Raw genomic sequence first — 18,310 nt, 5'->3', positions numbered from 1 at the left:
CATCACAGAATATTCTGTATTTTACAGTAAATTTCAGATACAGAATTACAGATTTTCAACAAAAATACAGAATTTACAGATTTTTTTTTAAATTCAATTTCGAGTGCATACATAGATACCTTGATTTATAAAAATGTTGAACGCAACGTAACGAGATTAGAGGCGAATGAACTGCAAAGTTTAAAGCCTCTTAAAAACAAAGAAAGAAAGAAGTAACGAGATGGCTTTCATTGGAGGCAGTTGTTAAGCGAATTCTTGAGCGATTCGAAGAGCTTGAACTATTCTTTTCGTTCATACTTAACGATCAGAATCAATCCGCCAATCGTATATTGACTTATTTAAACGATCCTATGACTAAACCGATTATGTAGTTCCTAAAACTCAATTTTGCGAATTTTATAATGAGACAAGAATGTTATTGTTGATCATGTTGGGTAACTTATGTTTGGAGAGCTACGTGCAACGACTCGCTGATGCTGGCCTTGATGTGAAAGATTTTGAAGTCTTTCTGAAGAATCCTGAAGATTTTTACGTTGGTATCGATGCAGAAGAGCACGGTGTACATAAATATAAGGTGATATATTCCGGAAAATGACACTTCTGCGATTATGTCACCTCTATCGCTTTTGTAAACAAACAAGATTCACATAACAATCTTTTTTATTTTTCTTCCCTTTTTTTTAGTAACATTTACAATATTTCGGTTAAGATTTCTGATACGAATATACAAGCGTGTTCTGAAAAACAGTTTTTTAACATTGTATGGTAGGTCTTTAGACATATTCAGACAAGCTTCAATGGCTTTTTTTCTCTATGTCAAACGTTTCGCCATGAACTTGTTTGAATACGTTATCTAATAACATTATCCTGGCGGTGAAACCACGGACCGGTTTTGTCAAGCCTCCTTCGGAAACTTGATCTACCCAAGTGAAAACGGATTCATCCGGTGATGATATCTGCAGTTTGAGCTTTCTGACAATATATCCCGAAATATACTCAATCGCATCCTGTTCTAACTCGGAAATGCATGATGATCAAAAATCTTCTTGTTCCGGATCAACATCGATTGAATTGTCGCAATCCAGTATTCTTTCAGATCCAGTTTTTTCCACTTCATCGCTCGCAATATTTCGCAACAAAGAACCAGTGAATTGCTCTTTGTCGTACTCTTCATATGATTCCTCAACGTTACTGCTGTTAACTTGCTGAGATGCATCAGACCGACCTAAATCAAAAAATCTCTTAAAAATTTGGTTTCTGTTCAATGGTCAATTCCGAAAATCCTAAAATTAAAGAAGTTTACCTTATATACTGTTTTTCAATCTGTATGTGAATTCCAATGCAGTTGGGTGGTCATGTAAGCCACCTCTCAAGCGAATCGTTCCAAAGAAGCGTTCAAGATCATCTTGTTGTAATCGTCTCGTTAATATATATGAATTTCCATATGTGGTTTGAAGCCATTCTGACAAACCAACCAATGCTGCATTGTTTACTAGAATACCTTTTTGAAATGGTAGAAGGGTGCGCTTATTTGGAACTCGTAAATCAGAAATTAGTTGATTGGACTTTGGTATGATTATTTGATGGAACTGGTTTGTATAGTCGAATGCACTTAGTCTTTCTCTCATACCCTTCGTTGCCGATTATGAATAAAATAAATCAAACCAGTCATTCATTATTTTTATAAAATCACTGGTTATCAGAGCATCTTGTGATGTTATCGCGCCTAGGCTCATAGCTCTCCTGATTCCTTGTGAAACAGTATTCGATAAAAGCTGTACCGCGTATTTAATTTTTTGACGCGCAGCATCTTTGACATCTAAATGGGTCGATGTGATTTTATGGCAAATTTTCAGTTCATTTGGCTGGAGTTTCAACAACTCGACAACCGGCTTGGAGGAAATCCAGTGTCTCATTTCATCTCTATCTAAAAAGTAATCAGTATCCAGGAAATGATTACAAATAAGTTTCATGATATGTGGAGGATCTGCGAAAGCGAAAATTCTCAAATCGTCCACGGTGAAATAGGGTTTCTCGCAACTGATGTGAAGCTCTCGCCAAAAAGCCATGTTGGTGGGGCCCATATCACAAACAATCGCAACAACGTGAAATTTAATGTTTTTGAGTGCCATGATTATGTTCGATGTTATAGTTGATGTCATAACAGTATCAAAATTGTAGTAGATGACTTGTTTCCAATTTTTGTATAATCCACGGATCATTCCCACTTGGACGAACTTTGACGGTTTCAAAATTTTGTCGCAACTCGTTCTTTTTCGCAATATTCACTATTTTCCAATAGTCTCAGCACTGGCTTTAAAACACCTGGAATAAGTTTTAATTTTCCTGCCCAACTATGGAGAGTCGAAACTGCAGGCAGAGGAAACCCTCGTGACAAGAGTAATCGATATGCTTTGGCTCCAGTAGCATGTAAAGAAATTGCACGGGATATATCATCAGATGTCCATTTTACCCGTCGCTGATGAGGGTCTCTCAATTTTCGCAGCTGCCCATTCGAAAATATCTTCGAAACATTACAACTTAATGTTTGCGACTTCTGAAGCTGGGAAACGTACACCTTATATTTTCGCTTTTCAGTATCTAACTTGATCTTCAATTCCAAATTTTGCCTTCGCAGATAACTCTCCAGTCTTTTGCAAAAAGAAATGTTTGCAAATGCAAAACAAATGTCAATAAAATAAACTGATCAGTTAATTACCCCGTTTGAACAGCCTTTGTCTTGGTACAAATACTGGACTGAACGCAAACATCATGGAAAATAGTCGGATTTGATGATTATACTGCACCATCCTTCCGAGCGCTCGATGATTGGACAGCAATATCTTCCCGATTGAACACCGTGGTACCATTCACAGGACACACTTCTGCAGCACGTATGTTTCCCTTCGATGTTTCATGACTGGAATAAAAATTCTATTGAATGAATGCATTCTAATGTATATACGATTACTCTTACAAAGGTAACGCAGGAATTTTACCCTTCGGTGGTAAGTTGACGCTGGGGATTGCACCTGGTTTCAATTTTCGCTTTGAAATTTCCGTGTTTAGAAGAATATTCTGCAGCTTGTAATCCCGCTCCAGGAAATGTTCCGAACATATTTTCATATGCTGCTTTGCACCTGGATCTCTGCCACAAGCTTTCAACCATGCCAATTTCAATTTTTCTTCGCGCGGAAACCAAAAGTATTTTAACTTTGCAAAGGACAGTTTATCGCCTTCGTAATTCCTATAATTAATAACAGCGCACTTCACCATTTCAACAGTTAAACTCGCACTGCAAAATTCCTCTTGCTATGTGTCACACAGATCATGGATAATTGTGACGTCACATGTTTACATCCAAATCGGTTGTTTACTAGCGGGAATAGACTGCCTTCTTTTGTATGCCGTGCAGAAGAGTACACTGAGAGAAATAATTAGTAAATATAACGAATTTTTTGGTAAATACTACCAATCTATAGTCATTTTCGACCGTACTAATTAACACATATGTCAAGCAGAACCATGATTCGGAAGCCCAATATCGGCTACATTTTCTCGCCGAAAATGCACGTATCAGAATTATATCCTTATTATACCTCCGTATTGCCTTATGGGAACAATGAAAATGGTTAATACGCGCTTTTCTCACCAATTTTCAGATATGACAATATCCAAGCTTACTAATGTTATCGAGTAAAATATACTAATCTCTGGTAGGGATGCGGGTTTGTTGACAATATGTACAAAAAATTTGTACATTCTACTCATTTTGCATTACCAAATGTATTTAGTAGTTTTCGACCGAGGATTTTTCTAAGGGTATATGCAGCTACTGACCTTTAAATCAATTTGTCGTGACTTCTATGTTCAACTCGTGAAACAAATTTCAAAGCGATTTGATTTCAGCGATCCGGTTATCAGAACTGCGACCTTTATAAGCCCTCAATATTTCGGCAATCTACCAAATCTTAATGATTTGATGCGCCAATTTCCTCAATTCGTTGAAGCAGGTAATAGACAAGGCTTGGATAACGGATTCAGGCTACTCAATTCGAATCTTATGGGGCCAAAATTAAGTAACTCAGTAACTTGGTCCCAGCTGCTGGATGTCAAAAGGTGTGATGACAAATTTTTGTATCCATTGCTAAGGTCGTTTGTAAGACACTTTTTGGTAACATCCATCAGCGTTTGTGAAGCGATTTTTCGCTTTACAATGCCAACAAAACAAAATCCGGAAATCTATCAACTATAGACCCTTGAAAGCCAAGAGCTTTGCATCGGCTCAAGGAGGAGCTTCAAGGATGAAATTGGATTATTGATTAATATGGCCTCAATCCACCTTTGCATGATTTTATTCTTATTGGTTTAAATAAATCAAGGTCCAGACACGATGAACTTAAAGTGAACTTGTTCTTTTATATAATTTTTGGGCATTCAATGTTATGATGGAAATTTCCACCATTATGCAAAGAAGGGTTGACAATCCATAAATTGAAAATAATGAAAATAAACCTTCATTTTAATTTTTTGCCTCAATTTTGCGATACAGATTTTTTCAGAAAATTCTACAGAATTAAATGTGGCAACCCTGTCCCAGTCCCTTACCGCTCACATTACGGTCTGCTGCATCGATAATTGGTGCTATTTATAACACAACAATGGAAGCCTCATATCAACAACCCCGCTGTGTTTGATTCAAATGTGAACAGGAATACTCTTACGCCTAAATGACTACTGCGTAACATACAGCATGAGAAAAAATGTACATGATAAATTTGGCTCTGTTACACCTGATTTGCTAAATGAGCCTAATAAAAATAAACAGATGGGATAAAAAAGTGCCTGACCTACGAGGGCTTTTTGGTCAACAATGCTTATAGAGTGCGAACGGAGAGCTTCAAACTTCACATCAGGTAGTAGCATAAGGTGAAAGCAACTGAGTTCAAGAAAAGTGAAAAGAAATCAAAAACTTGTTTCACGTATGAATGAACGTTACTACCCAGCAAACATTAAATCGTATAACTTTGCACATGATAAGTTACATATCATTTCGTATCAAATCACAATCGTATAAAATATCAATCAAAATATCGATCATATATATCTAAAATCGCATAAAATGCAATAACACGATTTTCCATGTTATCGATGGATTGAGTGGTAACGTTGTCGTATCAAATCGCATATCAGTCCAAAAAGCATCGCATATCGTTATATACGGCTTTATATGCGTACAAAATATGGCATATACGTATATCGCCTCCACTTTTGTGTGTATATGCTAGTTATCTGCATCATATATCATTCAAATGTGTCTTGGTTGTATGTAAATCGCCTCCAATTATAGCTATTCATACGACTTAATGTTTGCTGGGTAGAGACTGCATTGAAAGGTTATATGAATATTACTATGTTCATGAATGTGAATAATCGTTAACATCGATGTGAAGCTCGATACATTAAAAAAATTTTCTTCAAAGCTCCGAATAAAAAATCGAGATAATTATTTTTAATGGTACTTCAAACCATACGTTTGATAAGAATAATGTAAATAAAATTGGGAGGAAAATAATGACCTTCCCCGACAATTTTGAAGAAAAACCAAAGAATTCCCTACTTTTGGTAGGGTTATATTTTTAATAATGAATAACGTAGAATAGAAAATAGATACAAAATTGAAATGAAATTTAGGTGAAAAAAAGAATTCTCGCGTAACTTTTGAAAAGGTCCTATGTAACAAATGTAAACAAATCGAGTTAATGGATGCACGCTCTTAGTTTTCAATCATTGAATTTATTACAAAAACAATCGTTCACGTATCTATCTTCTTCATCTTTTTGTCGCCGATACAAAAAATATCCAATGTACAGATTCGAATTTTAAGCACCCGGCTGTTACTTCGGACGCCACTTTCCTCCGACGGCCGAAACGTCCGAAGTAACAAAGCAGTCAAAACAACTCGCAGTCGTACTTCGGTCGTTTTGGAATTTGTTTCTTACAGGTGTTGTTATCGATTTCAGTGCAATTCAACGAGTGATAACAATAATAATCAGTCTTTAGAACGAAATGCTGATATTTGGATTGTTGTTTATTAGTTAGTTTCAAATTTTTATAGTGCAACGTAATATGTCCAATGTGCAAACGCGGGCAGTCAAAACGTCCAATGTAACATTTTCCGAGGTCCGAGGCTTCAACCTTAATCTCAAATCACGGAACAATAGTTACGATTGGTTTTACGAAGTTATTCTTGACAGCTAGTGGTGAAAACAGTGATAAAGATTGATAGCTTTTAAGACAATTCGCGAAATAATGTTCGGGTCTTCAACTACGTTTTTCTCGAGTTGGCGAAAATGTTACATTGGACCTTTTCAAAAGTTACGCGAGAATTCTATTGATTTTTTTTTCGAAGCCTAGAGGAGTAAGGTAACACGGGGTGAGTTGGACATACGGGGTTATTTGGACCACCCCTCTATCTCAAAAAGTACGGTTCAACTTGGATTTTTTATAATGTCGGGCCTGATCAGAACGTCACTTCACGGTGAAAACGAAGCGAATTGTATACAACCTTACTACGGCTGTCACAGTGTGTGTAGAATCCAGAAAAGTTTATCCATCGTGACAACTTTGACGAACTCGATGTTATTATGAATACCACGATACTGTCATGTCACGGAGAAAAACTGGTATATTTGTCACTTGTATTTTAGATGGTGAAAGCTAGTCACGCGGAATTGAGTATGTTTAATTTCGTATTTATTTAGCTTTTTTTACTAACATTTTGAATCTTGTCTTGTCTTGTTTAAGAAACAAAAGATAAACAAACAGCAATTTACCCGCCTGGTGGCATTTCTAGAACCAAATTCTGACGTATGCAGAGGTCGTAAATTTGTTTATCTGGATTCGGTAAATGCGCCATGGGTATTAAAAATGTAGTTCCTCATTGAAACATGGCGAAGGTCTACTTCCGATTGTCCTGAATGAACAAGATTTTTTTGTTTCTATTTTTAGGATTAGACTAAGAGAGAGATGACACACCATAGAATGGCAATGGAGGCCACTGGCCCAAATACGATCATTATGATTGATTATGTATAATATTGATTTGTTAATGTTTTGAATATAAAATAATAACTGTAAAGTTTTTCCAACATTGCAGAGCAAGTTTTTTTGTAATTCAAACATTCACAATTGGCGAACCAGACCAGAATCAGGACGATAGTTATAACTTTATATGTTATAGATATTTTCAACGGTATTGTTTTGATGAAATACTCCGAATGAAATAATATTAAAAACGTGATAATAAGTTTCAAACAAGGAAAAAAAGAGTCTATCATTGCGAAGCATTCACAAGATACTGTTTTTAAATTCTTCTCTAGTGTTTTTGCATAATTTTGATATCCGTCTAGAGATGTTTTCTATCAGCTTCTGACCGACGCTGCTGACCAGTTTCTGTTTAAATAATTTAATCAATCAAATTACACGAGAATGGGAAGGATAAGAGGATTCAGAATCTTCATATGGGAGTAGCTCAGGAATCCCATATGGGAGTAGCTCAGATTATACTAATCGTTAGGTGGATAAATTCGGGTTTGTTCTGAGATACAGAATAATATTATTCATCAAAATTGTAGAAACGGTTCATAAAAAATGATTCTAAATATTTCTCACTATTCAAACGAGTAAGACAGAGCTAAGTACAAGAGCATGCGAGATTTCGATTATTACACATAATAGTCATGTTTTATCTCTAGTTCAACAACTACATTATTCCCGAGTAACCAAGTATTCCTCCTCATTTTTGAGCCAGCATTCGATTCAGCAAACTAATCATCGAGGTAAAGGGTGTGTCACATCAAATTGCATCACGGAAAAAACGCTGTAGAAATTCGCCCAGTAGACCGATCCTTTTGAAAATTTTAGACAGTAAAATAAAAACTATTAAACAACTTTTGGCATTTTCTTTTTATTCATACTTCGAGCCCAAGCCCGTATGCTCGCACCTTCCTCTTTACCCCGTCCATAAGGTTCTGTACAACGTCAGGTCGTAGTTTTTTTTTGAACAGAAATCCATTTTCTCTTGAAGTCCGCCTCCGATTTGACAACTTTTGGGTTCTTCCGGAGGGCCTGCTTCATAATCGCCCATTATTTCTCTATTGGGCGAAGCTCCGGCGCGTTGGGCGGGTTCATTTCCTTTGGCACGAAGGTGACCCCGTTGGCTTCGTACCACTCCAACACGTCCTTTGAATAATGGCACGAAGCGAGATCCGGCCAGAAGATGGTCGGGCCCTCGTGCTGCTTCAATAGTGGTAGTAAGCGCTTCTGTAGGCACTCCTTAAGGTAAACCTGCCCGTTTACCGTGCCGGTCATCATGAAGGGGGCGCTCCGCTTTCCGCAAGAGCAGATCGCTTGCCACACCATGTACTTTTTGGCAAACATGGATAGTTTCTGCTAGCGAATCTCCTCCGGAACGCTGAATTTGTCCTCTGCGGAGAAGAACAACAGGCCCGGCAGCTGACGAAAGTCCGCTTTGACGTAGGTTTCGTCGTCCATTATCAGGCAATGCGGCTTCGTGTACAGCTTTATAAAGGGTGTGTCACATCAAATTGCATCACGGAAAAAACGCTGTAGAAATTATTTTTTAGGAATTATATCTTCAGCTTTCGCTTATAATCAGATAAGAGTGTATAGATCCCGTTGGCCATGCTTCACTGTCAATTTTTCGTAAATTTGGAAAAATGTCGTCGAACGAAAAAGAGCGTCGTGAATTAATCCTGTGCACTCATTTCGAGAATCCGGAGTTGTCACATCGGGACATCGGTAAGATGCTGGGAATCCAATCCACGGTCAGCAGAGTACTAAAACGATACTTCGAGAACCTAACCATCGACCGGAAGGTGAAGAACGGCAAAAATGGATGCTCCGTCAGTGAAAAAGATCACAAGCGCGTAGTTAAGCAGTTTAGACGTGATCCGAGAAGTTCGCCAATAAGCTGAATTTGTCAAGTTCATTCGTCCAGCGGACCAAGCAGCGGGAGGGCCTGCGTACATACAAGGTTCAGAAGGCTCCTAACCGCGACGAAAGGCAAAACATGGTGGGAAAGACGCGAGCCCGGAAGCTGTACCTATCTATCGCCTATCTACTGGGCGAATTTCTACAGCGTTTTTTCCGTGATGCAATTTGATGTGACACACCCTTTAATCGCAAACTTGTCATTCTAAAATATGCAATTAATTAAATGTAATATTATCTCATATGCTGTATTAATTTTACATACATAACGTTCAAACGTCCGAAATTATGCAACCGACACAATGTTCAAACACCCGATATTATGCAACCAACATGTCCCTTTTAACCGGGAATGAACACTTTCACTTCACGGAATTCATTTTTACACGCAACTGTCCGTGACAATGATGATAGACACAAAAAGATTCGAACCTGAACTATTGCAGAGCAAATGAATCAAACGTCTTGTTCAGTTGAATGCTTGCAATGGAATGAAAATTTTATTCTATCTCTTAGCAACTATTAACAATCCTTAGCGACGCGTATTACTATGCTACTACGATTACATTACTCCTCCCTAATCCGCGACGCCTGTTAACATTCGGAACTTCTGTTGCTTTTGAACAGTCATCGGTTTTGTGAACCCGTCAGCTGGCTGTTCAGTTGTAGGCATATAGCTTAGTTTTACAACACCATTTTGCAGGCTATTATGCACGAAATGGTATCGTATACTGACGTGCTTAGTCCGGGGGTTATAAGATCCGTTGTTTGCGATGCTGATTGTCGCAACGTACAGAAATTATCGCAACGTACAGAAATCGGCCTGGCCTCGAAATCGCAACGTACAGAAATCGGCCTGGCCTCGAAATACTGCGACTGCAAATTGCTCCACCACATAGCTTCCTGAATTGTGCGAGACATAGCCATGTACTCCGCTTCGCAGGACGAGAGGGCTACGGTTGGCTGTTTCTTGACGTTCCATGAGATCGCTCCTCCCTGCATCAAGAAAACGTAACCGGTCGTGGATTTCCGGTCATCCGTATCTCCTCCCCAATCGGCATCGCTGTAACCAACTATTTCCGCTGGACCGCTTGCCAAGTACTCTAATCTCTTCGTAGTTGTACCCTTCAGGTACCGAATTATCCTTTTCACCGCTTCCCAGTGAGGACGGCCAGGGTTAGCACTGTACTGGCTCACAACGTTAACGGCGAAAGCAATATCCGGTCGAGTGCCTTGAGCTGCGAAAGATAAACACCCGACTGCTTCTTTGTATGGAACCGACTTCATTTCATGCGTTTCGGATTCCGTCTTCGGTGCCATCGACTTGTCCAACTTGATGCTAGGATCTGTAGGTGTTGCAACTGGGTGAGCCTCGGCCATACCGAAACGATCGATGATGTCTTCGATATAGGCTTGTTGATCCAACCACAGCTTGCCTTCTTCACGCTTTCTCGTGATTCTGATCCCGAGACAGTGATGCGCCTCCCCGAGGTCTTTCATTTGGAACCGACTGTGCAGATGAGCCTTCAGTTTCTTCTTTAGCTTCCGATCGTTTGTAAAAATCAAGAGGTCGTCCACGTAGATGGTCACAAACATCATTTTATCCTCATAAACACACCAGTACAAGCAAGGATCTACTCTCGACCGCTTCAATCCGAACTCACGCAGCACCTCATTCAATTGCGCGTTCCATACGCGGCTAGACTGCTTCAGACCATACAGCGCCTTCTTGAGTCTGCACACTTTTCCGTTTTCTGCTGCGAACCCTTCTGGTTGCAGCATATAAATCTCCTCATCCTTCAGCTCGCCCTGAAGAAAAGCTGTGACTGCATCCATTTGGTCGATGTCCAAATTGTACCGCACTGCCAAAGCCATCAAGTATCGGACGGTCGCGTATCGCACGACCGGAGAATACAATTCGTTGTAATCCAGACCAGGTCGTTGAGAGCAGCCCTTCACCACAAGTCGGGCCTTGTATCTCTGAGTCTTCCCGTCGGGACCTTTCTTCGTTAGGAACACCCATTTGTTCCGGATTGCTTTCCGCCCTTCAGGCAGATCTGCGAGCACCCATGTCCTGTTCTCGCTAAGGGAAGCGATCTCTTCGCGCATCGCCACCATCCAGCGATCTCGGTCGGGTCGTCGCAGAACCTCTTCGTAGCTCGTCGGATCATCCATTATATCCTCATCGCTCGTCGTATTTGAGGTTAACTGAGGAGAATGAACACCGCCAGGAAATGAACTGTAATTAACAAAGTCACTTTACTTGCCTGGACAACGGCGCTCCTGACCGCTGCGCCTCAACTCCTGCTGCATTTCATCAGCTAGTCTATTTAGTTGCGGTGGGAGCGCATGATCGGCAATGGCATCCTCGTAGTCATCCGCTTCGCTGAACGAACTATCGACACCAATCGCTTCTTCCGCTGGCTCGATATCATCACGATTACCACAAACAACTCCAGCACCAGTCACAGGCTCGACTATACCACACGCAGGATGGTCACGGAACTCGTCCCAACAAAGCTCCATGAACTCCACCGGCTTCACTGGTTGTTCCACCTCACAAATAACGACACCTTCCTCCAGAACTACGACGTCTCGGCTGATGCGGAAACTGCCCTTCTCAGAATCATACACCCGATAGCCTTTTGTGTCTTCACAATAACCAACGAAAATACCCTTTTCGGATTTGGGATCGAATTTCTTCCTTTTCGCCTTCGGAACCAGGGTCATCACTCTTGAACCAAAAATCTTAAGATGCCCAAGATCCGGCTTTTTCCCTGTCCACGCCTCTTCAGGCGTTTTGTCCTTCAGGGAACGTGTAGGACAACGATTCACCACGTGAGCAGCAGTCGAAATAGCTTCTGCCCAAAACTCCTTTCCAACCTTTGCATCGTTGAGCATGCATCGCGCTTTTTCTACTAACGTGCGGTTCATCCTCTCGGCCGCTCCGTTCTGCTCGGGCGTATACGGGCACGTGGTTTGATGTCGGATCCCGTCCGACTCCAACAGCTTCCGGAAATCTGCATTCACATATTCCTTTCCGTTGTCTGAACGCAGGATTTTCAGCTTCTTACCCGTTTGTCTCTCCGCCTTGGCCTTAAACGATTTGAGCGCCCCCAGTGCTTGATTTTTATGCTTTAAAAAATAAACCGCCACGCGCTTGCTCGCGTCGTCCAAAAATGTCACAAAATAACGACTTCCACCCAACGACGGAACCTCTACTGGACCGCAGAGGTCGGAGTGTACCAACTCCAACAGTTCTTCAGCTCGTGACTCGCTGCTAGGAAACGAACGCCTCGCATGTTTGCCCTCCAGACAGGCAACACAATTCTCCAACGTCCCGACTTGAAAATCGATTCCGTCCGCAATCTGTTTTAGCTTCTTCAGCCCACCTTCGTGGAGATGTCCAAGACGTCGATGCCAAAGTTCAATACCGCTTACCAGAAGTGACTTCTCCGATCGATTGACTTTGTACAGGCCACCTTCCTCGACACCGGTGATAACCAGAATGCCGTCTTCATCCCAAACTTCACATTTGTCCTTGGTGAATATAACGGTTTTCCCTTTTTGCAGATGCTACTTACAGATAGCAAATTTGTAGCTAATTCCGGGATCTTCAGTACTCCGCTGACATCGATTTGACCATCGTCACTGTTCAAAACGACGGTACCCTTCGCTACGGCCTTCATGCTGGTATTGTTCGCCGTTCCGACATCATGGTTCACCTTCTCTTCGTTCACAAATTTCTGCTCCGTCCGTGCCATGTGGCAAGTGGCACCCGAATCAAAGTACCATTCATTGGTAATCACATCTCCCATGGCGAAAATGGAACACAGACCCTTGTTCTTCCTCGGCTTCGGTTGCTGTTGCTTTTCCGGACACTTGGCAGCAAAGTGACCTGGTTTTTGACACTTGAAGCACGTTTTCTCGTCGACCTTCGCTTTCACCATCGTTGGTTTGAACCTTCTGGAACCCTGCTTGACATACAAAGCATCTTCGTCACTGCAATTCATTGCGCCCCGTTCGATCTTCACATCCTGAAGTATCTTGGACTTCACTGCATCCGCTGTCAGCGCAATACCTGACGCCTCTAGTCCCATTATCATCGGCTCATACTGCTCCGGCAAGTCCATTAGCATCATCGCAGCCAACCAGGAATCATCGACTTTGAATCCCACTGACACTAGCTTGTGACTTGTGCTCATCAGCTCATCAACATAAGCTTCCACACTGGAACTGTTAACAAGATGTATCGAGGTGAATTTTCGTAACAATCCAATCTTCCGATTCAGACCGCTATCCTGGAACGCCGTTTCAAGCTTCTTCCAGGCAGCTCGTGCATCGGCCGCATCCAGCACCAAACTATAGTTGTAGGTTTCCAAACTAAGACAGATGGTAGCCAATGCCCGTTGCTTCATATCCGCTGGCACCGCTGCTTGTGCTTCGTCGGTTTCAGCACTAACTGCTTCCCAACATCCTTCACGGATCAAAATCATCCGCATCGTGAACGCCCATGTCGTGAAATTTTCCCTTCCGCGTAACTTTTCAATGGCCGGCAACGCCACGGAACCTCCGCCAACTCGAACGCTTCCTGGTTCAGCTGCAGCTCCGTTCGCCCCATCTCCGATACTAGAATTGTTTCGCGACATCTTGACTTCGGATTACTTCGGATACTCCTTCTTACTTGATACACTTCTTGAGATTAATGCTTCAGTTAGAATAAAACTACTTCTTAACTTCAGTTATGGCCATTTGCCTGGGCCCATAACCTATTGCAGAGCAAATGAATCAAACGTCTTGTTCAGTTGAATGCTTGCAATGGAATGAAAATTTTATTCTATCTCTTAGCAACTATTAACAATCCTTAGCGACGCGTATTACTATGCTACTACGATTACATTACGAACCCCCGACATGATAATGTGGGACGCTAACCACTCGGCCACCGGAGCACTGAATCGTATGTACCTAACGTAAAAAAAACTTTGGTAAAATATTACAGGGGGAAGGAAACGGTAGTATGAACACAACAAGCACTTTGATTGTCAAAAAATGTGAGTTTTCCGATCGTGGCGATGAAACACACACAGTCCAATTCACCCCGCATCAAATTTAAATGTCCAAAACTAATCTTTTTTATTCTATGATATATTTGGTAATTTGAAGCCTGATATAATGATTAAACATTATTTATTGAGAGAAAACAAGTGTAGCTCAGTATACAATGTGACATTTTTTATTTAGACCGCATTGGTTTGGAAATATTAGGCGATTTGCTTAGGGGGTCCAAATCCTCCCATTTCCCCTATTGATGTAGACAATGATTTCTCTGAGTGTAAGTAGGCAGATCTAATTGAAGTTGATCTAGTTCAGTTGATCTAATCATGCGATACCAGTTGATGACATATTGCAATGTTGAAAAAGTAAACAAACTTTGTTGGTAATCAATTGGCAGTTTCAGATACAATGCAATATTTTTGCATTTTATGTTTATTCCAGTTCGAAGTCAAATGAAACATGTTTATGTATAAACTTCTATGGTAGAATTGTGAAATGAGAGTTATGACAAATCATATTCAGTTGTAAGTGAGATTAAAATTGTACCATTGAATTCATGAACCTAATTGTACACAAAAAAAAACAATTCAACTTATTTTATAAGTTCTTGAATAATATATGCCATTCATCTGCATTTGCACTTAAAGTTTTTAGTTGCCTAGTTGTAACCAACCGACAATCGACCGCCTGATTTGATCCCAACGCAAAGTCATGGAACCAGAGCGAACCATGTGTCGATTATGCCTCAAAACATCAAAGCCTGCATCGATGATTCTGTTGAATGATAACGAGAACTTCGTCAGCGCAATTCGTCAAATCGCAAATGTGGAGGTATTTTTGTTTATAGGCGCTCAAAAATTATTTCTCTGCTCTAAATATCCTTGCAGGTGATTGTACGACCGGATCACGCTGTTCACATGTGTCACAGCTGCCATTCGTTACTTGAGCAATGTGTGGAGTTCCGCCAGAGCTGCATTGATAATGACAGTATTTTCCGGAAGATGTATTCTGAAGCCAACACAGAGCACGTCAAACCGGAAGAATCCCTGCCAACAGACGCGGTTGTAAAACTCGAAGGAAAGGATAAAAATATTTCGTCTGACTACAATAACGTTTCCACAGAGTCAGAAGACATAAATCACACCGGGAGTGATAACAATAATGAGGAATCTGGTAAAGAGCGACTGGCGGAACAAAAACGACGAAAGAGAAAATGCAAAACGGATAATGCTTCGGATACACAGAAAACGCGATACAAATCTCGGAAGGATGCGCGTAAAGTCCAATGTCAATATTGCGGCGTTATGATTGTTCACTATAATCTCGCTAAGCATCAGGAGATTCACAACCCGGATCGACCCAAGTTTTGCTGTCCCCAGTGTCCAAAATTCTACACCGATACAAGAAAGCTGAAGCTACACATAAACGCAACGCATACGCGCGATAAATTATACGCTTGTGACCGTTGTGGCAAGGTTTACGGACGGCCCGCTTCACTGAGAGAACATTACATCGCTTCACACACCGATATCAAGCGGTGTGTATTAGCATATATCTGTTTACCAAAAAATAATTTTAATGAGTATCGTATCGCAGATATGAGTGCAAATTATGTGGACAAAAGTTTGCCCGGGCGGCAATGCGGACTCACCATTACAAGATTATGCATACAACCAATCGACCATGGGCTTGCGAATATTGCGACAAAACGTTCAAACTAAAGTATCGACTATCTTAACTAATGTTAGAGTTTTTCTGTATGAAAAATTGTAATATTGTAGGGGTGACTGGACGATCCACACGAGGACACATACAGGCGAAAAACCGTTCAAATGCGATATTTGTTACAAAACCTTCAACAAGAGCTACAATGTGGTGATTCACAAGAAATCACATAGAAACGATAAGAAAGACAGTCCCAATAAATCGCTGGAAATATCGTAGCGAAAAAAACTTTGTAATGATTATTTCAAAGTTATGTTTCGACTCATGATAGTCTGAACTATTATTTTATTTTTTATAAAAATAGGGAAACCAAGCTTTATGATCGATTTGTGTCATCTTCTGTCTAAGAGGCGAATGAACTGAAAAGTTTAAAGTCTATAATTCATCACGTTCGTTCGGGTCATCTTCCGAATGGGTTTCTGTAGATCTGAGAAATCTTCTACCGTTACTGGCACTATAGTCTTTCTTGTCTTTCTTTCTTTCGTTCTTTCTTTGTTTTTAAGAGGCTTTAAACTTGGAAGTTCATTCGCCTCTAATCTTGTCTTTGTTCAACAACATGGTATGAAAATGGAAATTGGAGATTCGCATCCACACATTGTCAACCTTAAAGCAAGTAATTCGCGTTGATGGCATTATGCTTTGTGCTCCGCTTTTGGGAAGTGGTAATTACATTGCATTTTCAGGTGAATTGAACACACTTCAAGAATAAAAATTTACTTGCGTATCAGATATGTTTTCTATGCAATTGAAAATTATATTTATTTGCAAATGGTGGAAACGTTTGAAACAAAGTACTTCTGATTCTTACTCAACTCAACAAGCTATTGAGTTGAGTAAGGATCAGAAGTACTTGTTTCAAGTAATCAATTAACATGAAGTAAAAATTTTCATTCAAATTTTAACTATTTAGAACTGCCTTCGGCCCTGCTAATCTAATAGAATTATTAGCCTCAAAAAACAGATGTCGACATTGTGCATTCTACATCGCGTCCATGCACCATAAGTACGGACGATTCCACTAGATGTCGACACTATACATTTGTCATCGCGGGCAACATCGGATTCCTTAACTGTCATAATTATACCACATTTTACCAGGGATGCTACGTATGAAGACATACTTCATTTATTGGCGATCTAACGTACAAATTTACACCTAGGCGGAGCTGCGGTGAAAGTGATGATGGTTTTAAATTTTGCCATGTGAGTTTATGGAAGGTTTGTAGTTCTTTTCATAAATTACAATGGTATAATCATGAACGATTATTTGATTGCGATGAGTTTGGAAGAAATTTAATTCTGCGCAATATTATATATGTAACATGTTATTTTTTTACCTCTTTACCTCATGGTAGTTAAATAATCTTTTATGATTATAACATTGTAATTTATGGAAAGAACCACAAACCTCCCATAAACTCACATTGCAAAATTTAAAACCATCATCACTTTCACCACAGCGCTGCCTAAATGTAGATTTGTACGTTAGATCGCCAATTGACGAATTTAGGTTGGATTTACAACCAGATGGCGCAGCGAGTAAAATGAGGATGTTTTGTTTTATTGGTATGAAATCCGTTCAAATTTTCTAGAAAAATCAGAATTTTTCTTCAAATTTCCTGGTTTCATGTATTCTTTCTGCACTAAAAAGGTTAGAAAATAGAAATTTTATAATGTGATATGCATATTTTGAAAAATGGCTTGACATAAGTATCATAACTTTATTATTTTTCAACTAGGTAAATGATGAGCAGCATGTGTACTGCAAATCCTTCTCGTATCGGCCTCTATATAATCAATGATATCAGCAAATTTGATATGATATCGATTTCATCGCAATTATCCATAGTATCAATAGCCGGTATGCATTATCAAACTTCAAATTTTCGAAGATTATCTATGACATTGGTCAAATCGCGTGTTAAAACCATCGTAAATATACAAAACTCCAAATTTCTTACCATATACTGACGACATTCAATTGCTGAAATGAATCTAAATTGAAATAAAATAAATAATCACAACCGAATCTTGCTTTTCAGTGCGTAAAATAAACAAAACACCCTCACTTTTGTGGTTCTGAGCTCTAATGTAGATGTCGCATGAGCTGATCCAGCTTTGCGTAAATTCGTCAATTGGCGATCTAACGCAAAACGTAAACGATTGGTGAGACATCTGGATTTTGTTTTTGAACTAAGAAAATGATGCTAAAGTAACCTAAAACTCAAAAACAACACACGTATATTTTACTTCCGGGCTTTCCAATGTAGTTCTCACATGCAGGAATCGTGCATTTTTCTACTTGTGTTAGATTGTGCTGTCGAATTTACTTCTTTATTTCAACCATTGTCAACATTTTTATAGTTTTCACTACTGAAAGAGGTAAATAAATAACATGTTATATATAAAATTGGGCAGAATTAAATTTCTTACAAACTCATCGCAATCATATAATCTTTTATGATTATAACATTGTAATTTATGGAAAGAACTACAAACCTTCCATAAGCTC

The 18,310-nt window shown here is 39.8% G+C and overlaps 1 protein-coding gene and 1 long non-coding RNA gene across 2 annotated transcripts; one reads left to right on the top strand and one right to left on the bottom strand.

The window, feature by feature from the left end:
* Positions 1 to 678: 678 nt before the first annotated feature.
* Positions 679 to 3,320, bottom strand: LOC129771763 (uncharacterized). Its single transcript, XR_008742471.1, has 3 exons — positions 2,978 to 3,320; positions 1,304 to 2,920; positions 679 to 1,225 (listed from the first exon to the last, which is right to left on the bottom strand). It is a non-coding gene; the product is annotated as an uncharacterized LOC129771763 (long non-coding RNA).
* Positions 3,321 to 14,437: 11,117 nt separating this feature from the next.
* LOC129765571 (zinc finger protein 37-like) lies at positions 14,438 to 16,017 on the top strand. The gene is made up of 5 exons (XM_055765977.1): positions 14,438 to 14,597; positions 14,721 to 14,904; positions 14,961 to 15,610; positions 15,670 to 15,795; positions 15,855 to 16,017. The coding sequence occupies exons 2-5, from the start codon at positions 14,785 to 14,787 to the stop codon at positions 16,015 to 16,017; spliced, it is 1,059 nt and encodes a 352-aa protein (XP_055621952.1). The 5' UTR covers positions 14,438 to 14,597; positions 14,721 to 14,784.
* Positions 16,018 to 18,310: the final 2,293 nt, after the last annotated feature.

Source organism: Toxorhynchites rutilus, chromosome 2 (assembly GCF_029784135.1).
Source record: "Toxorhynchites rutilus septentrionalis strain SRP chromosome 2, ASM2978413v1, whole genome shotgun sequence".
NCBI classification, from domain to species: Eukaryota; Metazoa; Arthropoda; class Insecta; order Diptera; family Culicidae; genus Toxorhynchites; species Toxorhynchites rutilus.
The sequence above is the reverse complement of the archived record's forward strand: the minus strand, read 5'-3'. Positions and strand labels throughout refer to the sequence as shown.

What these genes read in the sequence shown, in the direction of transcription:
- LOC129765571 (XM_055765977.1), top strand. Translation starts at nt 14,785, where the DNA reads ATGGAACCAGAGCGAACCATGTGTCGATTATGCCTCAAAACATCAAAG. An exon ending in GTCAAATCGCAAATGTGGAG is followed by an intron (nt 14,905 to 14,960) that starts GTATTTTTGTTT and finishes ATATCCTTGCAG; the next exon opens with GTGATTGTACGACCGGATCA. An exon ending in TCACACACCGATATCAAGCG is followed by an intron (nt 15,611 to 15,669) that starts GTGTGTATTAGC and finishes ATCGTATCGCAG; the next exon opens with ATATGAGTGCAAATTATGTG.